Raw genomic sequence first — 26,232 nt, forward strand, 5'->3', positions numbered from 1 at the left:
ATTGAGTATGTCTTAGACGGTGTGCAGGTCAGTGCCAATAATGTTGATGTTAATTAGAACAATGTTGATCTTGAACAAGAGTAGTGATGGTGGTGACAATCCGTAGCACTCTGCTTTCTCTCCTTGGCTCTCACTTGGACCTCTATGTTCAGGAGTCCTTTTCAGAAACCAGGTTGTTCTCAGAGGGCCAAGAGCAGATGTTTTCTCAAGTGTCCTTTTCTTTTTCTTCTCCTGTCCAGCTCTGATAGCTTAACCATCACCCTGAGTCTTATTCTTTCCATATCTTTTAAAGTCTTTTTAGACATTTTATGACAAAGTTCACATTCCTTCACAGAATGTGAAGCTGGGAGGCATGCACACAGACTTTAGTTGGACCACAGACCACCTTTTTCCCCCCACAATAGGGGAACGTCTCAAGGAAAGAAAGTATTTTGACTGAAAGAAATATGTCAGATGGTGAGGACACGAGTAATAGTTACTTTAGGGCACAACTTATAGTTACATGAAATAACTATAACTGGTGAATTTCAGTGGTTTTGTTCGTTTTGTATATTTTAACTGATATTTTCACCTATTATATCCCTATAACCTTCATTTCTTCAGCACATTCCTAAGGTGTTTTTGTAATGCAAGGTAACCTATTATTACAATTCCAACCTATGTCAATCGCTGTGCAAGGCATTGGGTTGGCACAGTGCCTGGCCTGAAGTCAGATCCTGTGCCTGAACCCTCCGTCCCCTGTTGGTGCCCAACACCCCTCTGCGCACAGTCTTTTGTAGTAACATGTTATGTGCCATAACATGTTGTTGTATTCGTTCTGGGTTAATAGTAATCATTTAAAATCAATGTACAATTTTTTTATTTTTTTTTATGTCTACACTTAGCTGTAAATTTACACTGGGAAATGGTGAATAGCAACAATGTGTAGATTTGCACATAGGGGCAAGAGTGAATTTGCACATGAGCATATCTGCACGTGTAAACTTACTTTTGTGGATAGAGCCTATTGTTTTTAGTTAGAAAAAAAACAATATTTACATACTTAGGGCAAGGATATTTTCAATTGAGTTAGTCTTGTATGTCGTCATAAACCAGTCTCCTATTGTTATCTTAGCAACTGCTGTTTGACAATAATTCTAGAAGAAATACAACTCCACCAGCGATGTAACGAAGAGCTGAGGCTCTGACCTTGCATGGGCACAACAAGACGGACTACCAATATTTGTGCAGTGAGCTGAGGAGAAATACTGTGTGCAGCTCATTGAGAGAATCAGAGTGTACATGGAAAAATTCTGTCTTATTATTTGGTGGGGAGAAATAGAAGACTACTACTCAATTTCAACCAGCTAAGAAGACTGGAGAGTAAAAGCCCTGCAGGGATATTTAAAGGCGCAGTGATCCCTTGACCTGGGTACCCACTACATGTGGCAGTGAATGATGTGAGATTTGGGAGCTCTTCAGAGTGCACACAAGTTTGAGGAATACTCATAATAGTAAAATATTTGCATACATAAGGCACCAAAAGTCAAAGGGATGTCTTTTTTTTTTTTTTCTTTTTTTTTTTTTTTTAGCTCAACAGTGAATAATCGTAACAAGTTAAAGTGGGATGTGAAATTTGGAAATTAAGACAGGGCTTTTTTATTTTAAAGTGCTGCATTGAAGATCTGGCACTAGATCAAAATGTAGGTGGTCTTCTTCTACAGGGTGGGACTGCTGGCTCTGATGTATGCTTTTATCTCAGAAGACTCTGTTTCCCATCCTGCAGTATTCCCAAAGCCAGATGTTTTGAGAGCTAGATAATTCAGTCACCTAGAGATACATAGCTGAATAAACTTAACTGTTGCATTGTTGAGCTATTTCACCATGTAGTCAGACAGATCAATTAAATAATTTTTTCAACTCAAGACAATACTTTGACGTTGTGAGTACCTGTATTTTTACTTTTCCATTTCCGGCACTACTTTGAATCCACCTTAAATACGTACCCAGTAATGAAGTGTTGGCATTGCAATGGTCAGTCACTGGGGAAAGTGGGCTGTTATGGGAAATATGGTATGAAAGCTGTTGGGATGAATTACTGACGATAGCACCATTAATAGCAGTTTTTTATGTTGTGTGACCCATTCCATTGGCGGTGAGGAATGGCAGAGCCCTTTAAAATAATCTGGAACATATAGGAATAAAATAAAATGCTTTACTACATTTGAAAGAGAAAGATTACAAAAGAGGAGAAAGTGTAAAGACAATAATTCATATCATGTTATCATTGATTAACATAATATAGATTTGTTTAATGGCATAAAATATAGATAATGTAGGGCCTAGAGAGATACAAACACCTGAGGTTACATTGCAAACATGTCTGATTGTGCAGGAACTATACAAATGGGTACAATAATTAGTTGATGAGTTTTAGGATACCTTGTAGTAGACTGAGAAGTAGGGCAAGCTTGCTGTACAGTGGGGCAGCTTTACATATTATTGTGGCATTGCCAGAGAATGATTGAGTGGAGATCTTTATTATTTTAAAAGATAGCTAGGATTGTATATGTACACATATTTATATATGGTACACATGGTTTTGTAACTGCTTTCTGATTCATGCATTTGACATTGTAGGAAGGCAAAAACAGTGCTGTGCGATCAAATGTTTTGGTGTCAGAGGCAAATTAAACAGCAGACCAAATGATAGTTTTCAAGTGGGTGAATTTTGTTCTAGAACGTGATCAGTTTTGAGCAAGCTTTAGACAGGAATCGGGTGTATAAAGTTCCTGTCATTTTGAGTTGATGAAAAGTACCCTTGGCCATGGATTTTGCTTGGGAGTCAAGACAAAGAATATAGGCCCTCATAATGACCATGATGGTCGGTGATAAGGTGGCGGTGGTACCGCCAACAGGCCAGCGGTAACTACCGCCAAATTATGACCATGGCAGAAAGATCGCCGATAGACAGCCAATGTACTGCACCGACCGCCAGGGCAGAAGCAACAGCCACCACAGCAGTAACTGCCTACAGCCAGGCGGAAGTCAATGATCCGCCCACCATATTAAGACACTACAAACCGCCACCTTTTCCGAAGCGGTACCATCGACATCAAAAGCCTGGTGGAAACTGAGCTCAGAAGGGAAAGGACTCACTATTGGAGACACAGGGAACAACCATGTCACCATGGTACCCGAACTGCATGTCTTCCTGATGATATTCTACATTCTGCTCCACCACGAACACCAACGCCGGCGACGACAACGCCAGTGAGTACAGCTGCCTAGCACTCAAGGGAGCGGGGGAGGAAAAAGAGAGGGATATGCACGCGCACAACACACCTACACACACTACACACACTACACACACTACACACAACCAGATGCATTACAAAAACAATTTGACCCCCGTAACTCAGCTGAGTAATTCAAGGACAAAAAGATTTAGCAAAAGTGAATGTAATGAGATCAACACAGTAGGAAAAATAAGTTATGCAAGATAAAAGATATATACATATGTACAGAAAAAGGGACCCAACCCAGTCCTCAAGTTGCATAGGCCACATGCCAAAGTCCAACGCCACACATCACCTGCTTTAACACGGAGAGGACACTGCAGGGGCATCAGTTGATAAATAGGCAGGCACCTTAGGGGCATTGGCGGGGGTGGCACCTCAGCCGTAAGCTGAAACAAAGCCACTCGTTGTGGAGGAGGCAACGTGCCCTGTGCTTGATCCTGGGGAGTGATGGGCCAGAGTCTGTTGAATGGGTTTCATATCCGCTGTTTCTGAAGGGGGCAACATGCCCTGTGCTTGATCCTGGGGAGTGCAAGGCCACAGTCTCAGGTGGGTGTCTTGCCCACTGGTTTTGGAGAGGGCAGGCTGCACAGCAGCCCATGGAGGCAAGATTACATACCGTCCGCCGGTGATGACGGCTGCACAGTGGTGGTGCTGTTGGTGGGGGGAGGCTCCTGCCCATCCCCTGCATGCAACCTCAGACGGCTGCACAATGGTGGTGCTGTTGGTGGGGGGAGGCTCCTGCCCATCCCCTGCAACCTCTGACGGGTGCACAACCACGGTTGGTGGTGGGGGCTCCGTCACAGTTCCTGGTCCAGGCCCCTTGCTCTTCCTGCCTGCTGGTGCAGGCACCTTGACCTTTCAGGTGGCCGATGCAGGCTCCTTGCTCTTCCTGCCTGCTGGTGCGTGCTCCTTGGCCTTTCAGGTGGCAGGTGCAGTCTCCTTTCCCTTCTTGCCTGCTGGGGCAGTCTCCTTCCCCTTTAGGGTGGCTGGTGCAGGCTCAGGCTCCTTTCCCTTCTTGCCTGCTGGGGCAGTCTCCTTCCCCTTTAGGCTGGCTGGTGCAGGCTCCTTCCCCTTCAGGAGATGTGTCCTGGATCCCTTTCCACAATGAGTGGGTGCGGTGAGGACTGGGCCCGTGGACTGTGTGGCTGAGGTGCTTGGCTGGGTTCTTCCTACCCTGGCCATACATGCAGGATGGGTGGAGAGGGGTAGGGAAGAGGTCATTGTTGGATAGGAACAGTTTTTTAGGGACATTGGGGTGGGAAGAGGGAAAAGGAATGGGAGTGGAGGATGAGGGAGTGGTTGTTAGAGGTGTCTGTTTGCCTCTTTTGAGTGCAGGTGCATGAGCTGTATGCTGTTGTGAGGTGAATGGCTGTTGGGTGTCTGAGTGCTTGTGTTTGTGTACTTTGGGAGGGGACAGACACAGTGGGAGAGGACACAGGGGACGTGTGCATGTGTGTTGTGGAGGTGTCTGCCAGTGAGGTGTGTGTTCTGCTTTGTGTGCGGATGATGCTGGTAGTGGATGATGATGTAGTGCATGCTGGTGAGAGTGTGGACGTAACTGGGTGTGAGGAGGAGGAGGAGGAGGAGGAGGAGGAGGAGGAGGAGGATGGGGAGACAGTGGAGAAATAGTGGATATTGTTGTGTCTGCAACTGAATGGTGTTTGTGTGAGTGCCTGTGGGATGAAGTGTGGTGCTTGCGTTTGCCTGTGACACTCTTGGTTGTCTTTTGTGCATGCCCGTCTGGCTGTGTGCTTGGGATGGGTTGGGGTTGAGGAGAATGGGACTGGGAAGTGGAGGTTGGAGGGGGGACGGCAGAAACCGGGACAATGGCTCCCATCAGAGTGGCGGCCAGAGCCTGAATCGATCTCTGTTGGGCCACCAATCCAGTGTGAATGCCCTCCAGGAATGCATTATACTGTTGCATCTGGGCTGCCAGCCCCTGGATGGAATTCACCATGGTTGACTGCCCAACAGAGATGGATCTCAGGAGGTCAATAGCCTCCTCACTCAGGGCAGCAGGGCTCACAGGGGCAGGGCCTGAGGTGCCTGGGGCGAAGGAGATGCCCACCCTCTTGGGTGAGCTTGCACGGGCAACTCGCTGACGGGCTGCTGGGAGGTTGGTGCTGGTATGAGGGTGGCGGATGCACCTGTAGCTGGGGTGGTCACAGAGGTGTCTGCCACCACCAGGGAGCTTCCATCGGAGGAGGTATAGGTGTCTGAAGTGTCCCCTCCAGTCTCTGCCGTGGTGCTCCCCTTGCCCTCCGTCCCACTGGTGCCCTCAGCGTTGGTGGACTCTGCCTCCTGGGTCCTGTAGGATGCAGCTCCTTCCGTTGCCGGTGCCTCTGCTCCTCCACCAGATGATGCTAATGCACATAAGGACAGGATGACAAAACAAGAAAGGCGAAGAGAGACAAAGGATTCACTGGGTCAATGGCTGCATCAACAACACCGTTGGTGGACACAGCACACTCACACACAGGGAACAGCCCTACGCACTATGCACTGCACTACCAGAGAAATAGCTTGCTACCAAGGCTTGGTGAGGGGCACACACCGCCAAATGCAGCACTCCTGGGGCCCACCCAGCCCTGACCGGTAGTGGATGCCTACGAGCTAGGTAGCAGGATTATCCCTTCAGAACCCTAGCCACCAGGGACCTACGCTGCAATGTCAGGCCTGGCTTAGGGGCACCCACTGACACACATCCCCCACCCGGATACAAACCTACCATGCGTAAGTTGTAATGATGGGCACTGTACTCACCCCCTTGTGGCTGCTGTGATGCCCTCAAGCGCCCATCCAGCTCTGGATAGGCCACCTCCAGTATGTGGGCCATCAGGGGGTCAGGGTTGGATTGGCACCCCTTCCTCGTTGGGAGGCCATCCCCAGCTGGGCCTCCGCCGTCTTCTGTGCCCAGCGTCTCAGGTCCTCCCACCATTGCAACAGTGGGTGCTCTGCCTGCCATAGACCCCCAGGGTCCGAACCTCCTTGGCAATGGCACGACATATACCCTTTTTATGGTGCTGTCCTGCAGAGGCAATACACACATGAAAATACCATTAGACAAACAGTCCATCCATTTACACTAATGGCCCACCATACCCATTTATAGCACTATTGGAACAAACATAGCCCAGCATTCAGGAGGACATCCCTCACCTGTACACAGAGCCATCACACACACCTCCATACATGCATGGCACATACATCGTGCCCACAGTGTATCACCTGTTGGTCTGGAGGTCCATACAGCAGTCCATGCTGGGGTAGGACCCGATCCACCAGTCTCTCCAACTCCTCCAAAGTGAAGGCTGGGGCTCTTTCCCCGGTCACACGGGCCATGGTCGGTTCCAGACACAGGTCACAGCAGCACAGCAGCACATGCAGTGTAGGTCCTCTGCTATGGAAGGTCAGGTAGCAAGTGAGGAATATGATAGAAAATAGCGGTCACATCCGCGGCGGTGCATACTGTCACCGCCGGCGTAGATCACCATTGGCCACTGTACCCCCTAGGCCACGATGGTAACCAATGAGGAGTTGCACGGCGGTTCCCGACCGCCTCCCGCGACGGCGCTCAACGTCAGCAAAATTACCTCCCTTCCACCTGTCCCTCCACACAGGACAGGCGGACGCTATTTCATGGGGGGGGGCAGTCCCTGGAATAATGCTGCGTCACAGGAGATATTGGCACATACTGGCAAATCACAATGACCCATTACATGCTTACAGGATGAAAACTACTGTTGTATCTCCATTGTTCAGTTTGTGACCGGCCCCTCACTCTTTTGTCCCCTAGAATCCTACCGCTACGGATGAATAGGAGATGGATACATACCCCCATGTACAGACCCCTGGTGGACTTGGCAACAATGGAGGACAGGCACATTATCCTCACCTTTAGACTTGACAGGACCACAATCACAGAGCTGTGTGCACAGTTGGAATCTGACCTGCTATCCGTTATCCAACTGGGATCCCCCCTCTTGTGCAAGTGCTATCAGTATTCCATTTCCTGGCAACTGGTTCTTTCCAAGTGACAGTGGGCTTGCCAGCAGGAATGTTCCAACCAATGTTCTCAATCGTGCTGACAAGTGTGTTTACTGCCCTGATAAAACAAATGTGCAGCTACATTATTTTCGCCCAGGTTGCGGATTTGGCCACAGTGAAGGCCGTGTTTTATGCAATGGGACATATCCTCAACATAATTGGGGCAATTGATGGTACACCTATTGCATTCGTCCCCCCCAATGGCAGAATTAACTGGTGTTCAGGAATGGTAAGAGTTTCCACTCCATGAATGCTTATATGGTGTGCTTGGCAGAACAGGACATCTCCCACGTCAATGCTAAGTATCCTGGGTCGGTGCATGATGCCTTTGTCCTAAGGAATAGCAGCATCCCAAATGTGATGGGCCAACTACAGAGGCACAGAGTGTGGCAGCTAGGTGAGCCCTGGTTCCCCCCCATTATATGTTGGTGTATGGGTATGGTGTGGGCCATATAGGATAGTGTGTGGCTAAATGTTGTCCCTCAATATTTGCAGGTGACTCTAGTTACCCATGGCTGCTGACCACTGTGAGGAATGCCAGGACAAGGGCAGAAGAACGTTATAATGAGGCACATGGGCGAACCAGAAGGATAATTGAAAGGACCTTTGTCCTCCTGAAGGCCAGTTTCCGGTGCCTCCATCTAACAGGTGGATCCCTGTGCTACTCACTCGAGAAGGTCTGTCAGATAATGGTGGCATGCTGTATTTTGCATAACCTGGCCCTCAGACACAATGTCCCATTCCTGCAGGAGGAGGAGGCTGGAGATGCCTGTGTGCCAGCAGTAGACCCTGTGGGCAGTGAGGATGAGGAGGCAGAGAATAAGGATGAGGACAATGGAAAATCAGGTATTCAACAATACTTCCAATGACACACAGGTAGGACAGTGTTATGTTACATTTCAATGACTTTGGTTGTAATTTGTGTGGCAATGGCTTGCTGATAGTTTCCACTTCCAGGCCCACTTACTGTTCCCTCTGGCAATTCATTTTGCAGATGTTGGTGACCTGAAATTTACTCCTGGTGTGATCACTACAGCCTGCTACAGTTCATTTGTCTATGCTCATTCTCTGTACAGTTGATTTTCAATTTTTGTACCCGTTTAAATGAATACATATTTGATATACATGACATACTCCAATTGGTTTCTTTTCAAAGGGTGTTTAATGAAGTGCTAATATATAGAGGGGTAAGTGCAGTGGGATGGGGTGATGATGGAGGAGAGTCCAGGGTATTGTTCCAGTCTCTTTGTAGCACATGTGCATTGTCCAAGAGGGCACAGGAAGGGGAGCAATGGCAGTTCAAGGTGGACATGGTGACAGAGTGGGACACAAGGGTGACATTCAGGAGAACCTCATTTTCTATTGGAGGTCTTGGGAATAGTCTCTGGCTTCTCTCTGGGTCGCAGGGAATGTTTGCGTGGTGCTTCACCTTCTGCAGGGGGAAGAATACTGGTGGCCTTTGAGTCCTGTGGCAGGGCCTCCTGGACACTAGCTGCAGCGGAGGTGGAAGGCTGTTCAGATGTCTGGCTAGTGGCAGGGGTCTGCTGGTGTGCTGTTGCTTCCCTCATAATGTTGGCCATGTCTGGCAGCACCCCTGCTATGGAGATCAGGGTGTTGTTAATAGCCTACAAGTCCTCCCTGATCCCCTGATACTGTCCCTCCTGCAGCCGCCTGTTCTCCTGCACGTTGTCTAGGATCTGGCCCATCGTGTCCTGGGAATGATGATAGGCTCCCAGAATCTCGGCGAGTGCCTCCTGGAGAGTCGGTTCCCTGGTCCTGTCCTCCCCCTGGTGCACAGCAGTCCTCCCAGTCCCTGTTGGCCTGTGCCCGTGTCCCCTAAACAGTGTGCCCACTGCCACTGATCCCAGGTCCCTGATTGTCTTGTGTGCGAGGTGTGGCCTGGGCTCCCTGTAGAGGTGCCCTGTAGAGGTGGACACACTGCTGATTGATGTGTCCTGGGGACAGAGGTATGGGTACGCTGGGTGGGTGCTGTGGTGGCGTTTCCTGATGGGGAAGGCGCTGTGGTGGCGTGTGAGTTGGCCTGGGTAACCAGCTGTCCAGTGGTCCCTGATGGGCCAGGTAGGTCATCCAGATCCTGAAGACCAGAGTTGCTGTCATCACTGTGGGCCTCTTCAGTTGGGGGACTGGATAGTGCTGGCACCTCCTCTCCGGTGACATTGGCTGAGGTACCTGTGGGGATGTAAATGATGTGTTATGGTTTCTGTGTCTGACATATTGTATATCCGTGGCTTCCCCTCTATGGTTGGATATGCCCTGCCAGCTTTCACTTGTGTATGTTAGTGTATGGTGGGATAGTAAATTCTCTATGGTGTGCATGCTTTAGTGATGAGTGCCCATGCAGGGCTGTGCAGGGTGTTCATGCATTGGTACAGCATGCAGGGTTTAGCATTGGGATTGGTGAGATGTGAGGGTGGAGTCTGTGGAATGTAGTGGAGTGATGGGGGCGAGGGGGTGAGATGGCATGCAGGTAGGGGTGTGATAATAGAGGAAAGTTGACTTACCAGAGTCCAGTCCTCCTCCGACTCCGGCCAGGCCCTCAGGATGCAGTATTGCCAGTACCTGCTCCTTCCATGCTGTGAGTTATGTTGGAAGAGGTGGGGGTCCACCGCCAGTCCTCTGTACGGCGAGGTGGTGTCTTGCTGCTATGGAACGTACCTTCCCCCGTAGGTCGTTCCACCTCTTCCTGATGTCATCCCTAGTTCTTGGGTGCTGTCCCACGGTGTTGACCTTGTCCACGATTCTCTGCCATAACTCCATCTTCCTAGCTAAAAATATCTGCTGTACCTGTGCTCCAAAGAGCTGTGGCTCTACCCTGACGATTTCCTCCGCCATGACCCTTAGCTCCTCATCTGTAAAACGGGGGTGTCTTTGTGGTGCCATGGGTGTTGTGTGATGTGTGTTGGTGAGGGTGTGTTGGGTGATGTGTTGGGGTGTATAGGTGTGAATAGTGTGTGCATGTAGTTGTGTCTCTTGGTCTTGGTGTGTCTCTGGTGGCAATGCTTTGTATTCGTAAAGGGTTGCGGGTGTGTGTTTTGTAGTGGGGTGTGGGTGTGGTGTGTGTGTATGGGTGTCAGGTGTGTGTTGTTTGAATTGTCCAATGTGGTGGTGTTTTGTCTGTGTGTGTCCATTTTGAGCGTGGCGGTATGTAACGCCAATGGTTTACCACCATTGAATGTCCGCCATGGTGATTCGTGGGTCATAATGTGGTGGGCGTTGTTCTGCTGGCATAACTGTGTTGGTTTTGATACCACCACTTTATCACTGACCTTTGGTTTGGCGGATTTGTGTATGTGGCTGAATACTGACGGATTGCTGTGTGTGTGTGTCTGTGTCTGTGTTTGTCATAATATGGTGGATGGACATCCGCCGCAGTAAGTATGGCCACCGTCAGCGTGGCTGTAAGTGGGATTTACAGTCAATGTCATAATGAGGGCAATAGGCCTGTTGAAACTGGAGGATTTATAAGTAGTGACAATCTTAGGATCAGTTCCAAAGGGAATCTCTTTTCATTTTGCTTGTGCAAGAGGAGAGTTGCTGTCTTTAGGGGATTTGACTTTACCTGTGCCATCATGTCTGCACTGGGGAAGGGAGTACTTAGCTCTGGGGAACACCAACATAGCAGTGGGGAATGTCCAACAGTAGTGTTTCAGATGTTTACCTGTTTACTAGACTTGAATCACCAAGGAACAGTGTCTCGAAACTCATTTTCTTGTTTAGAATATTAAGAGGTATGCCGTGGTCAACTGCATCAAACACTGCCATTAAATCCGCCGTGACATATGCTGGCATAGTCTTTCATACGCCTGGGCAAAGAGTCAACAGTAATCCTAAAGGCACGTCACTCAGAACAGTTTATAACTTGCCTATGCTTTTTCTGGGGGTATCGGTTATGTTTTTGCTATCAGTAACTCATCGGAACTGAAATAGTGTTTCAGCAAACAACTGTTACATTTTGTTTTAACTGAATATGCAACTTCGTCCTTATTTAGGGAGTGAAACGATGCCCTAGCATAAAGGAATTTTTATACAATAGTTCTTCGTAGTAATTTAATATATGTTTTTCCAATCAATGTTAAAGTGGATTATTTATATAAAAGGACACAATAGATTATCGTTAGCTATTGTAACGAAAATGAGTAGCAAGGTGAGTTGTCTTAATAACATGCATTAATGCTTAACATAATTTTACATTGCTTAAACATAATTATTATACATACACTTGGTTTTATCCAGGTGCTTTTGGAACATTGGAAACTGTTCTTGAAGTGAGCGAATCTTCCCAATCCGCAGGTAAAGATTAACTGTTTGGATGGTTAAATGTCTCAGCAGTGAAATACTATAGCAGATATTTTGCAAGAATCTTGATTTAAGTTCATGGGCCTAAAGTAGTGTATAAAGCAAATAAAAGCCCATGTTTTTGTACATTGTGCACAACGGAAACATTTATTCTACGTCATCACTTTTGACATGCATTTTTTTTCCAGCAGTGGAATGTTCATATGTTGAAATGCTTGAATTGTTTCCTGTAATCATGCTGTGGGTCCTAAGAGGTCAGTGTGTAAACAGCAGTGCTTCAATACACTCATTTAACATTGATTTAGTAGTGTATTATATGCAGGCATTCCACATCATTATTTGGTTTGAACAAGGTAAAGAGCCTGTGAGCGTCCCTTCCGTTAGATGTAAGGAGTAAACCATCCGAACATATGCTTATTTCTTGAGAGAGATTTTTTTAGTCTGCTTCTTCCCTCCTTTCCAACAGCTACTTTAGATCGTGACTGGACAACTAAACAGTCTGCCATGTGCGCTGAGGCCCATGCAAATGTCTTTATGCTATATGCCTGCATGCCTGACCTCATAGCCTAATTAGAGAGCATCCACAAAATGTGAACTGCTTCGGCCTTCCTCTAAGAAATCTTGTATTTTCTTGAATTGTAGAGACAATGCGAGAAAGCCCATCAAGACAACTACATGTGGAAAGAAAGTTGCTTTTTAATTAAAAATCCAGTCTGAATATCAGTTATTGCAGCATAGTAAAAAACATAAAGCACAAGAAAAATCAGCTGCATCCCTTGCTAATCAAACTAAAATGATAGACATGTTAGCAGCAACTGCACAGCATATATCATAAAACCATGCACCCCCTGTAAATAGTCTATTGAAAAAAGGGAGGGTAATAAATGCTATTGGAAAACACTTCAATTTATTTGGAGTAACATACATGAAATTTGTTAGAGCCAAGGCTAACCTAAGCTGTTATGCCTATGCTAAAAGAGCATAACGCATCAGCTCATGTAATCTTCAAAGACAGTAAGGCAGATTTCTATCACTATCAATGACACTGATGGATGCAGCAAAGACAGATTTCAGACAAACTGCTAAGGGTTCTGAGGTGTTAAAGATGATTTCAAACTGCCAAACGGGTTTAACGCATAAGCTCATGTAATCCTCAAAGAGAAAACGATAGATTTCTACCACTGTCAATGACACTCTGATGGATGCAGCAAAGACATATTTCAGGCAAACTGCTAAGGGTTCTGAGATGTTGGAGATGATTATGACGTATTCTTTAAGCCAATAGTACCAGCCAGAATATGAGAAATGACCATTGATGTGCAGACCTTGTTTGGATAACTTTTAGAAGCCTTGCAGGAGTAATAGATCATTTCAATTGTACCAGTAGCGCCCAAATCCATACCAAAGATCCCAGCCAACAAGATCCAGATAAATGTATAAAAGTGCATTGGCTACCTAGAGGGTCAATCAAGGAAGAAGAATGTGACTTGTCCACTGACCTCAACCACTTGCAAGTGACCTTGGTTTGGTGGAATAAGAAATGCTTTTTCAACTTGTGGCAAGATGTCACGGTTGGGATTTAGATAGTATCTGTAATGTACATTCACAGGAATTTGTCAGCATGCCTCAGAAAAAGGCAATTTACCAGTATTTTTCTGAGGACATGGATTTTATTCCAGCTTTTTCTTAATGGAATGGAAAATCCGTCTATGGCTGCCAATCCCAGATTTAGGTTTTCTGACGGATAAATTTACAGCAGATTCCTCACCTCAGGTATACTTGTCCCATGCTTCAAATTTGTTTGGAAAACGTTTTGCACACCTTCAGGCCTACAATCCTGCCACTTTACATGATGTCACCAGAGTATATTAGTTGCCAGCTAGCACACTGTTTTTTAATTTCTTTTTGGCACCTCATCAATGCAGTCTGGAGTTTTCTTTGTGTCACTGACAAATTCTTCATCCTTCATGAGTGATTAGGTCAGATGTCTCTACAAAGGACTCTCATGCTTCAAGCCTTGTAGATGGTGTCACAAGAAGATGGTCCTTTGGACACCCACTACAGCTGTATGAAGTGTCTAGGGCCAGGACATAACACTGCAGCCTGTGACTTTTGTTTGTTTTTGTTTTTTTTAATAAATATTTTTACTGGACTTTACAACAAAGAAACAATCACCTGACACCTTTATCCAAACATTTGACAAGTTAGTTATTCCATACAGATGATGTTGTCATCCCTTCTCTGTGCAGGAAGGCCAACATCAGTTCTCCATAAAATGTATCTCAATTGCTCCCATCCTGGACAGTGCACCACCATTACGAAGGTTGTGTGACAAATGTATGCTCCCATATTGCTGCCATAGTTCCCAACCTTTTGCCAATTTTTTGGACACCCCCTTCCCTCAGTTACATGTTCCTCAGCAAGCATGCACCAGTCCATATCTTCCATCATATGTCCAGTGGGTTATTCACTTCCCATCTGGTTACAATATATTTTTTCCCAACTATGAACCCTAGTTCTACTATTAGCTTAGTATATTTTGTGGACCATTCGCCCTCCAAATGATACATACTAGTGTCTCGATAGTGCTCTCGACTTGGACCGCTGTTGTCACTCAAAGACAGTCCCTCACCGTGTCCCAGTAGTGTTTTATCTGTACGCAGGGCCATATTGAATGTAATAAGTCCATACGTGGTCCTCCAGTTTCACTTGGACTAAGTTGTTGCCTCTTTTTAGACGACCAATCTTTTCCTTTAGAGACTTCATCTCTCCTTTCAAGAGGGTTGTCTCTGTCCATTTGTTGGGTCTTTTCACTGATTTTCTTGAGGCCAGCTCGAAGTAAGCTCACTTCAGTTGTCACTGAGTCAGTTTTCGCTTTCAGTGAGTGCTTGACCTCCAGATTTGCCGCCATGATGTCCTTGAGTTTGGGGTCTCCATCAGCATTTTTGCCGTCTTTTCTCACCAACAGCCTAGCTCCATCCACCGCCACCAATGTTGGTGCCTTCACTACTGCATATTTATCCAATTTGTTGTGTTGTGTTGTGTACATTTTTCCCCTCTGTTGTGGACCATTATTCTTCCTCAGCCATTTGCAAGGTTTCTCAAATCACACAGTTGTAAAGACTCCACTCTGTTACTCACCAGCAGGTGGAAGATCCTCCATTATCTGTATCTTTGTTGGGGGAAAGGTACTTGCAGCTTCCTGTCCAAAGGGCCATCGTAGCAATAAGGGGGGCTGCTTCATACCATGCTGTCTTTGCATGCTCCCTAGCGGCCTTTCAGTTTTCTCTCTCTTGTTCTGTCCCCTTGAGGCTATTGTCAGTGCTGTACCTGGTGATGCACTTCTGCACTATGTCCCAGTGCCATCAATCAGTCATTGCCTACTGGTGCCCTGTCCATATTTGTAGCGATCCCCAAAAGTACTTTGCTTCTCACAGCTTTATGGTTTAATTAAATCAGTACCTTCCTGCTCCAGTATCACATCTTTGCTTGTGAGTACGTCAGACTGCCTCACCGGTCGTGAGATCCATCTACCTCAATCTCTAGTCGTTTTTGCTCCAGCATGTGCCAGGCCCATGTCTGCTCTGTTAATAGACTTTAGGAGGTAGGTCTCTTTCTGCTGTTGCACATGCCAGTCTACTCACTCTGCACTACTAGTTGCCACTACCAAGCACCTCAGCCAGCCAGTCTAGCTGTTGTAATTGATCACCCCCCCCTGGCTGCATCCAGATCCTAGCATCAGCGCCGTCAGGCCTCTTCAGTTCTTAATTGAGGCTTGAGGCTGCTGCTCCAACCAGAATTGTAGGCCCAGCTTCATAACTGTCTCCTTTCGGCCCCCGGCCAGTGTTGAAATTTAAAATGTTTACTGGAAATTGTCCGTCATGCCCTTAAACTGACCAAGTGTTGCTCTACAAGCCGAGTCGGGTTGATTGAAGGACTGGATGATTGGGGGATTATGAATTGGGCACAAGAGCTGCTCTACAGTGCAGCCATCTTGGACGGCATTCAGCCACAGCTGTCCGCCCTGTAATGCCTATGACTCCTGCATATAGCTCTTGTGCCTTCATGCATCTGACAAAGATATGGATAAGACCCAAAGAAAGACTCCACTGCAAAACCCTCTCTCAAAAGTATGTCACTCCCAGGAGATGTTCCTTAAAAACATATTTCTTCCTATGTGGAACATCTGGGATCTAGATGTCTTTCACCAATTTACGCCTCTTCCGCAACATTTGCTGATCCTTTGGCACCAAATATTCCTGGTCCTTTGGCCTCCACTGCATGGGACTCCCTGTCTCAAAGGTAAGTCGTCCCTGGAGGACAGTCTCAAAAGAAATATTCTGACAAAAAGCACAAGATGCACCATAGGAAGGAGAAGTCCTCTTGTTCCTCAAGGAAGTGGTCCCTTTCTCTAGAACATTCAACGTCTCAAAATCATTTCCCATTGCCGGACTCAACTTCAACATCAGGTAACCTTTGGTGCTTGAGAAGTTAATACCAAGCGTCTCGGGCCAGCTAACCCCATGCAGGTTGAAGCCTTCCAGCCAGAGATGCTGAACCTTTACACAATGGACGTTTAATCAAGCAATCCCCATTAGGTGGCAAGTGTACCAAATGAAATTATCCCTATTGCGTTGAACATCTTGTCTATCCTGTAAGTGTGTTCAAGGAAAGAAGAACATACTTAAAAAAATGCTAGGCAACTCCCCCCCCACACACAAACCTTGGTGTCTAGCCTCGTCACAGATCTTCCTCAGTCATCAGAAATTATTATAGTGACAAATGATCTCCCTATCCGGGAGTTCTTTCTTAGGGCGTGGTGATAATGTGGGATCTGGAATATAAGATTAAAAACCTCCAATGATGTCACAAGTGACTGCCTAATGTTAGGAGGATGCTAGCAGGATAATTCACTTTCAGCAAGGCAGCTCATCTTCCTGGATTTAGCATGTGGCATTGCATGTGACGTCTGAAAAAGGCTGATGGGAATTGAAGTCCCCTTAGTAACGTGTGTTGCATTGTGCCATGGTTTCGACAATGCATTGGTTTCCAAATCCATAGCATGAAAGCAGCCCTGCTGTACTAGTGTACCACCAACATCTGAAATATGATTTGTTTTCCTGTATATAAGCACAAGCAACATACTGGTTGGTTTCAATGACTGGGTAATCCTGTGTGTGTTACCATAAGAAATGTATATAATTTGTGAAAATTATAGGTGTTTGTCATATATAAGTGATGGCAGACAGGGACCACTTACAGTTCACTGATTTGGTGTGTCTTAAACATATGACATTGCAATAGAAATACAGACCCTATTATTCAATCCTAATTAATAATGGAAAAAAACAGGATTACATGTTTCAGAGTTAGCCCATCTGTAATCACAGGATGTCAACGTTCAAACCAGTTATATATGTCTTAAGACATTTGTGAGAAAATAGCCTCTTTATAGCATGGTTACCCCCACTTTTGGCCTGTTTGTGAGTGTGTGTCAGTGTGTTTTTTACTGTGTCACTGGGATCCTGCTAGCCAGGACCCCAGTGCTCCTAGTTTGTGGCCTAATGTGTGTTGTCAGTAGTGCTTGACTGTGGCACTGAGGCTCTGCTAACCAGAACCTCAGTGCTTATTCTCTCTCTGATTTTAAATTTGTCACTATAGGCTAGTGACTTCATTTACCAATTTCAATTGGCAAACTGGATCCCCCCTATAAGTCCCTACTATATGGTACCCAGGGCATTGGGGTTCCAGGAGATCCTTATCGGCTGCAGCATTTCTTTTGCCGCTCATAAGGAGCTCAGACAAACCCTTTCACAGGACTGCCATTGCAGCCTGCGTGCAATAGTGCACACACTATTTCACAGCCATTTTCACTGCACTTAGGTAACTCATAAGTCACCTATTTGTCTAACCTTCACTTGCTGAAGGTTAGGTCCAAGGTTACTAAGTGTGAGGGCACCCTTGCCCTAGCAAACGTGCCCCCACATAGCTCAGGGCCAATTCCCGGGACTTTGAGTGCGGGGACGCCATCACACGCGTGCACTACATATTGGTCAATACCTATATGTAACTTCACAATGGTAATTCCTAATATGACCATGTAAGGTGTCTAAGATCATGGAATTGTCCCCCCCCATTCCAAATCTGGTATTGGGGAGCCAATTCCATGCATCCCCGGGGCTCCACCATGGACCCCCAGTACTGCCAAACCTGCTCTTTGAGGCTTGCAATGCAGCTACAGCCACCTCACAGACAGGGTTCTGCCCTCCTGGGGTCTGAGCAGCTCAGTCCCAAGAAGGCAGAACAAAGCATTTCCTTTGGGAGGAGGGTGTTACACCCTCTCCCTTTTGGAATTAGGTGTAACAGGCTGGGGAGGGGTAGCGTCCCCAACCCTCTGGAAATGCTTTGAAGGGCATAGATGGTACTCTCCTTGCATAAGCCAGTCTACACCGGTTCAGGGACCCCCAGTCCCTGCTCTGGCACAAAGCCGGACTAAGAAAAGGGGAGTGACCACTCCCCTGTCCATTACCACCACCAGGGGTGGTGCCCAGAGCTCCTTCAGTGTGTCCCAGACTTCAGCCATCTTGTTTTCCAAGGTGTGAGGACACTCTAGAGGCCTCTGAGTGGCCAGTGCCAGCAGGTGATGTCAGAGACCCCTCCTGAAAGGTCCTGACCTGATAAGGTAGCCAATCCCCCTCTCAGGGCTATTTAGGGTCTCTCCTGTGGGCTTCTCTTCAGATGCTGCTTTTCAAGTTTCCATCAGGAATCCTCTGCAACTACTACTTCATCCTCTGACGTCGGATCGACCTCAGACTGCTCCAGGAACCGCTGTAACAGCAACAAAGTATCCAGAAAGGCTACTTTTCCTCTGCAACTTCAGCTTCAGCCAGCAACTGCTTCCATGGTGTGCACGGTCTGGGGACTCCCTACCTTCACCCTGCACAAGAAGGACTGAAGAAATCTCCTGTGGAGTGACGTAGCCACTTCCCTGCTAAAGCAGGCACCTTCTAAATCGATGACCGGTTCTCTTGGACTCCTCTCCTGGCGACGAGTTTGCTACTTGGAACACAGGCGGTGGACCCCTTCGACACAGACTGTCCTGAGGTCCTGCTGTCCCAATTTGGAGGAGGTAAGACCTTGCCTTCCTTGAGAACAACAGTATCCCTGTACACCACATCTTCTTCACCTCCTGAGGCCTCTGTGCACTCTTTGCAAAATCCCTTTGTGCACAGCCTGGCCCAGGTCCTCAGCACTCTATCCTGATACGCTCAACTCGCTGAGTTGTTCTCTAGCGGCGTGGGACCTTCCTTTGTAGTGCTGCACCAACCACATTTTGCACCTCTTTTGTCCTCGTGTCCTGGGACTCCCGTGGGTGCGATCTGGTGTTCTGAGGGCTCCCTTAAGTGCTGAGAGCCCCCTCTTCCTCCTCACATAACGTTGAGGACTCCAGGTCCCTCCTGGGTCCAGATAGCGCCATTTTGACACAAAACATGACTTTGCTGGAACCAAGGCTTGTTGGAGGAATTCAGCGCCAAATCTCACCTGCATCCAACTTCTCTGCTTGGGACATCCAGTGCATCATGCAGGAACCCGCTGACATCTTCCTCGGGTGCATTTCTGCAGTCTTTGTCCAACTGGGGACTCATCTTTTACACCCTCTTCTGGGGGGTTGGCAGGGGCTTCTGTCCTTCCTGGAACTTCTTTAGACTTCTGGACTTGGTCTCCTTCCTTTGCAGGTCTTCAGGCCCAGGAATCTACCATTTGTTGTTTGCAGTCTTGCTTGGTTCTTGCAATAACTCTAACACAACTTGTAGTGTGTCCTAAAGAAGCTTGCAGTACTTTACTCCTGCTTTTCTGGGCTCCGGGGTGGGGTGATTTACTTAACTTTACTGTATTTTGACTCTCCCAGCGATTCTCTACACACTACACTTGTCTAGGGGGGAATTCGTGATTCGCATTCCACTTTCTTAGTATATGGTTTGTGTTGCCCCAGACCTATTTTCTCCCATTGCATTCTATAGCATTTCCTATTATTTACACTATCATATGTCTAATTACTTAACTTACTTTGGTTTCTGATGGATACAACTACCTGTGGATTCCTAACCTAAAGAATTTTCCCCATGCACCAGCATCCGACGGAAATTTTTCTTCTAGCTCTGCACGTCGACGATGAAGTCACAATTGCCCGACTCCCACGCGATGCCGTATGATGTCATCCAGGCAATAAGAGGTCCTCGCAGACGTCCGTTCCCTTTTTTCCGCGCCTTCGAGTAAAGTTTTTTTTCTTCGAGGCTCCAGGGAGCTACTGTTTCACTTAGAGTGTTACAATGTCTCAGCCATGAAAATTGGGTTTTAAACCCTGTAGGGAGTGTGGTGGCCGAATGTCGGTGACAGACCCACACGAAAATTGTTTGTGGTGTCTGAACTCTGACCATGAGGTCGAGGCGTGCGGTTCATGCCAGCGTATGAATTTGAAAGCACTCAAGGAGTGGGAGGCCAAGTTATTCTTGGCGAAATCAAAGGAGGACAGACATCACCATCGTAGGTCTTCTTCTAAATCTTTGAAATGGCATAGGCGTCATCGAGACTCCCGGCGCTGGCATGGATCACGAAGTCGTTCAAGTAAGGACCAATCCCACTCGAGGTCGCCATCAAAGACATGGGAGGTTAGTCCGACTGTAACACCTCCGCCTCAGACGACTCCTACTTCTCCGACTTCTCCTCTGTCTGTCTTTGAGGTCGATCCTCATCAGGATCCGGTGGTTTCACCGGCGCAGATGGAGATGCCTGAACCGGCGCCGGTGTCGTCTCAGGCGCCGACTCCACAGGGATATCCGGCGTTCCCGGCGCCAGATACAGACACTGACCATTTCTTAATGCGATGTTTAACATCTTTGCCACCATGGCTCTGGGAGGTGGCCAGTCTGGACCTTCAGGTCTTTTGGCATATGACTTGGGTGTTCCGGCTCCGTATATGCCTTCATGCCTTTCCTTCCTATGGGTGGTGCTGGTTTGGTGCTGGTACCGATGGCGTCTCCTAGAAGGCCTGTGACGCCGACGACATCTGCTGCCTCGGTGCCGGTGAGTTAGCCACAACCTCAGTCGACGCTGAAGAAGTCTACGGATGGATCTGGCGTATGATGAATCTGAGGGTTGGCGCCGACCGAGGTCTTTGGCGTCAGCAGATGGCCTTATCGACACCGAGAATTGAGGCCAGGTTCCGCTCCAGGAGATTGGCTCTGAGGCTGCTTGAGGGGCAGGAATATGAGAAACAGCTCTTGGAAGAGGGTGAGATTGTAGAGCCCCTGGGAGACCTGCAGGGCTTGGACATTGCCAGTGGGTTGGACACTTCCCCGGAGTGAGACTTGGCATCCCCGGGGAAGTACACCAAAGAGGCTGCTTCTTTCCATTCGGTGGTGAGGAAGGCGGCGGATTTTCTTGACCTTCCTCTTCCAGCTGCTGACATAAAGTCTAACATTCTTACGGAAGTGTTGCACCTTTCTTCAGCAGTGGCGGAGCCGCTTCTTCCATTTAATGAGGCACTTGTAGACCCGATAATGGAGATGTGGAACAAGCCTGTGACTTCAACAGCAGTGAATAGGTCTGTTGCAAGGAGGTATCGGGTGGCTCCTGGAGATCCAGCTTTCTTGTCAAGACATCCGACTCCAGAGAGCTTGGTGGTACAGGCCTCATGCTCCTCCCACACTGCTCCAGGATCTTTTCCAGGGGTTCCTTCGGACAGGGAATCCAAGAGAATGGACCAATCTGCAAAAAAGGCACTCTCTTCATGCAGCATGGCCCTGAAGTCAGCAAATGTTATCTGTATCTTGGCCAGGTACATCTATGCCCTGATGGACGAGGTCAAGACACATTCTGGATTGCCTCAGGAGGTTCCGAACCTTTTGGCGGACGCTCAGGCAGCTGCAACCCAGGTTATCCAATCTGGACTTGACACATCTGACTGTGTGGCCAGAGCTATGGGCACGTCCATTGCAACAAGAAGGCATGCCTGGCTGCGATCTTCAGGATTCTCTCCCGATGTGCAGTCAACCCTACTTGACTTACCCTTTGATGGAGATAAACTCTTCGGGACAAAGGCGGACTCTGCCTTGGAGCGGTTCAAGGAGAGTAGGGCCCCTGCAAGATCCTTGGGCTTGCAAGCTTCCACCTCTACTCCTCTGAGATCATTTAGGAGGTTCAGGGGGTTTGGGCGTGGCTCTTCCTTTCGGGGGAGATTCGAGTCAGCAGGAAAGCAACTTTTTACTGCTCATCCCTATAGATCATATAGGGGAAGGGGTACGGTTCGTACAAGATGGGCCACCCAACAGCACTCTGCCTCTTCCTCTTCCTCCGGAGGGGTGCAGCAGGGAAAGCAGCCTTAGTCCTCCATCACTCCCTTTGCATGCATCTCCTGTAGGGGGGAGATGGTCTCAGTTTCTCCACATGTGGGAGTCAATAACATCACCGATATTGTGGGAAAAGGCTATACTCTTCCCTTTCAGGAGTTCCCCCCCCCCCCCCCCCTCCCATCCCTCCCAGCCCATCCTTTTGTTCGGCAGACCATCTCCTTTTGTTACAACGGGAAGTTCTAGTCCTTTTGTAGAAAGGTGCAGTAGAGTTGGTTCCAGAGCAGGAGAGGGGGTCAGGGCTGTTATTCAAGATATTTCCTGATCCCCAAAAAGGATGGTCGGTTGAGGCCAATCCTGGACCTGAAGATTTTGAATTGGTCCCTCAAGCAGGAAAAGTTCAAAATGCTGACCCTAACAGGTTCTTTTGGCGTTGAACAAAGGGGATTGGATGGTGTCTGTCGACTTGCAGGATGCTTACTTTCATATCCCGATCCTCAAGTCGCACAGGAAGTATCTCCGGTTTGTGGTGGGGTCACAACACTACCAGTTTGCGGTCCTTCCTTTTGGTCCTACTTCAGCACCTCGAGTCTTCGCGAAGGTGATGGCGGTGGTTGCAGCAGAGCTCAGAAGGAGGGGGATAGCAGTATTCCCTTACCTGGACGATTGGTTGATCAAAGCCGAGTCTCCGGAGCTCCTGCGACGACATCTGCAGTCGACAACCCAGTTGTTCGATCTGGGCTTTTCGGTGAACGTGCCCAAATCTCACCTGGAGCCCTCTCAACTTCTCCTGTTCATAGGAGCAGTATTGGACACAACATTGAATCTGGCCTTTCCTCCGCCGCAGCGGATTCAAGACATTCAGGCGTTGAATCCGATGTTCCAGAATGGAGCAATCGTTCCAGTCCTCAAGGTCCTTCGTCTGCTCGGTCAGTTCGCTTCTTGCATTCTGTTGGTCACTCTGTGTCTTCCAGACCAGCCCTCCTTGTTTAAGTCCCCAATAGTTTTGAGGTTCATTAGGGGTCTCACTAACAAGTTTCCGCCCACTCCATTCTTTATGCCGCAGTGGGATTTGAACTTAGTGTTAGCATTTCTGATGGGTTCACCATTTGAACCAATGCATTCATGTTCCTTAAGGTTTTTAGTTTTGAAAACTGTTTTCCTGGTTGCCATTACGTCTGCTAGGAGGGTGAGCGAGTTCCAGGCTCTTAGTCTGGAAACCCCATACACTTCCTTTTATAGGGACAAGGTGGTGTTAAAGACCAAGGCGGCTTTCTTACCGAAGATTGTTACACCCTTTCATTTAGGACAGTCCATCACACTTTCCTCCTATCCTCCACCTCATCCATCAAAGGAGGAAGAGAGGCTACACCGACTAGATCCAAGAAGAGCATTGAGCTTCTTCATCGACAGGACGAGAGAGTTCAGACAGGATGATCAGCTCTTTGGTTACATGGGGAAGAGGAAGGGCAAAGCTGTCCACAAGAGAACACTTTCCAGGTGGGTCATTCTTTGCATCAAATTGTGTTATTCTCTAGCAAAGAAGGAACCTCCTGTGGGGTTAAGATCCTATTCCACCAGGGCTAAGACGGCTAAGTTGACATCTGCAAGGCCGCAACTTGGCATCCCTCCACAGGTTTGCTAAACATTATTGTTTGGATTCGCAAGTCCGGAGGGATGGCCATTTTGCACGGTCTGTGCTGCAGGATTTCTTGGTTTGACCATTCAGGCACCCACCACCGAGTGCGTTACTGCTTTGGGACTCTATTCTTTAGGTGACGAATCCACAGGTAGTTGTATCCATCAGAAGACCAAGTTACTTACCTTCCATAATGCCTTTTCTGGTGGATACACTAGCTACCTGTGGATTCCTCACGGTCCCACCCACCTCCCCTTGCCTGATTGGTCCTTGGGTGAGCATCTGTATGTTGATAAGTATATACTGATGCAATTGTTTATATAGGTGTATACGATTTATATATATTTATATTTAGATATATAGATATATTCCATATTGTCGAACTGTATACAGTAGGGTGTTTATTTCTACTCGTTATGTTTCCTATTGGTTGAATTAAATGTTGGTATATAAGTTTTGATTGATGTATTCATGTCAAATATGGAGTGTCAATGTTCACCTGTTTGCCTCAAAGGCACGTAAAAAATGGTGATAACTGACGTCTGCAAGTCGCCGAGGACCTCTTATTGCCTGGATGACATCATACAGCGTCGCATGGGAGTCAGGCAATTGTGACGTCATCGTCGACGTGCAAAGCTAGAAGAAAAATTTCCGTCAGATGCTGGCACAGGGGGGAAAATTCTTTAGGTGAGGAATTCACAGGTAGCTAGTGTATCCACCAGAAAAGGCATTACCAAAGGTAAGTAACTTGTTTGTTTAGTGTATATATTGTGTATAATACTTACCTCCAGAAGGAGTAGTGCCTCTAAGATATTTTTTGCCTTGTGTCACCCAAATAAACTATCTTTATTTTAGGCAACACTGAGTATTGTTTTTACTTGTGTATAAGTACTGTGTAACTATAGTGGTATTGCAGGAGCTTTGCATGTCTCCTAGCTATAGCTACCTCTATCAGCCTAAACTGCTACAACACTACTACATTTCACTAATAAGGGATAACTGGACCTGGTGTAAGTACCCAAGGTACCCTCTACAAACCAAGCCAGCCTCCTACAACATTATACCTATCTCTGTTCCTTGTTGAATAATCTCAGTGGGATGTTAAATTGATCATTTGCGATTGTCACTAAAATTACCTATTTTAGATCATTTTCAGTATGTGTTTTCCAGGGAATGCATTGTCATCTTTGTAGCACTCTTGCTGTGTTGTTCATTTATACGAATACACAGTTTTGTGTTGTTGTCCATATATAGGTAGATTGCAGGGGCATGTAATCAGATAAATGTAATTCTCACTTTTACAACCTCTGAATATCTATCTCTTATGGTACCTCTGACAATATCTACTTCTTTGTGGCACTGGTAAATGCACAAACCAAGCATCTGCCACAGGGATGGCCCATTATTGGAGGTAGACTCCATAGAGTACTGGTGGGGGCTGGGCTGTCACTCTTGTGTTTGGTGCATACTAGTATGTCTCTAATTACTATTTTGCTTGAAAGAAAACTAGGGTTGTTTCCATTGGGTCCCTATACTATTCAGTACTCTCCAGTGTTGGGATGATTTTCATAAACTGATTTAATGCTCAGGAGAATGTGGTCTTTTTTTTCTCTCACCTTTCTGATTATTTTTTTGACGTAATGGTAGGCTGTCAGTTTTTTCCCGAGGCCCAATGTGTGTTCATTAAAGGTGGCAATATCTGAACAGTTGTTTTATCCTCAATGAGTGCCTGATAGGAAGATCCTCCTTAAGGACACTTCATTGGTGACTGTGGAACAGGAGTGGACCCTTCCTGTCGGTTAAGTCCAAGACTGTCACCTCAGTGTGACTGATGGTATGGTATTTTCCAGTCAACATCTATATACATTGATGATTTGACCCCCTAACAGAGTTCCTTTATTGGGTCTTCAACAGGGCAAGTGAAGGTAGCGACCTCTAATTGACGTGCTTTCAAACAGTGGACCAACTTCATAAATATAAGACTAACTGACCGTATTAATGAAATCTTGAGATTACGTGCTGGAACCATCTCCTAAATGTTCAACTCTTCGTTAGGGTGTTGAATCGTAGATGAATAGATAGATGTTGATTTAGAAGCGCTTTGTAGTTTTCAACCAGAACGAGTACATGAGTCTGTATTTTACAAATCCTATTGCTAACTCGGACGCCATATGTTTTTTGTTCTAAAGACTAGAGTACTTTTTGTTCATAATTGCTTAACACTTTTATTGTGCCATTTTTATGGAGCACCTACCTGTTTATTAGTGTATGTATTCATTAATATATATTAAAACCTCACCAACTACTTCCACCGCAAGATCACAGACATTTATGACAGCTACACCACCCAGGCCCCCCCACGACTCTCACCACCAGCCCGTCGACCGAAGCGTCAGCACGCCCCTTGCCCTCCTCTGCTGGAACAACTTCACCGACAATAAGGCCCGCACCATCATGGCAACCATCCACTCAGGAGCACCCACCGACACCTGCTCTCACCACATCTTCAACAAAGCCAGCGACATCATTGCACCCAAACTCCGGCATACCATTAACTACTCCTTCAAAACTGCCACCTTCCCAGAGAGTTGGAAACACG

The 26,232-nt window shown here is 47.0% G+C and overlaps 1 protein-coding gene across 4 annotated transcripts in view; it reads left to right on the top strand.

Moving 5' to 3' along the window:
* Positions 1–26,232, top strand: part of AK9 (adenylate kinase 9) — an 824,487-nt gene that overhangs the window by 179,325 nt on the left and 618,930 nt on the right. For 2 of the 4 annotated variants that reach the window (XM_069234515.1, XM_069234516.1), the window contains exon 15: positions 11,583–11,639. The exons of the other annotated variants lie outside the window; for them this stretch is intronic. In XM_069234515.1, the coding sequence (XP_069090616.1) occupies positions 11,583–11,639 (57 nt within the window). The remainder of the gene's footprint in view (positions 1–11,582; positions 11,640–26,232) is intronic. 4 annotated transcript variants of the gene reach the window in all.

This window comes from Pleurodeles waltl, chromosome 5 (genome assembly GCF_031143425.1).
Source record: "Pleurodeles waltl isolate 20211129_DDA chromosome 5, aPleWal1.hap1.20221129, whole genome shotgun sequence".
Taxonomy (NCBI): Eukaryota; Metazoa; Chordata; class Amphibia; order Caudata; family Salamandridae; genus Pleurodeles; species Pleurodeles waltl.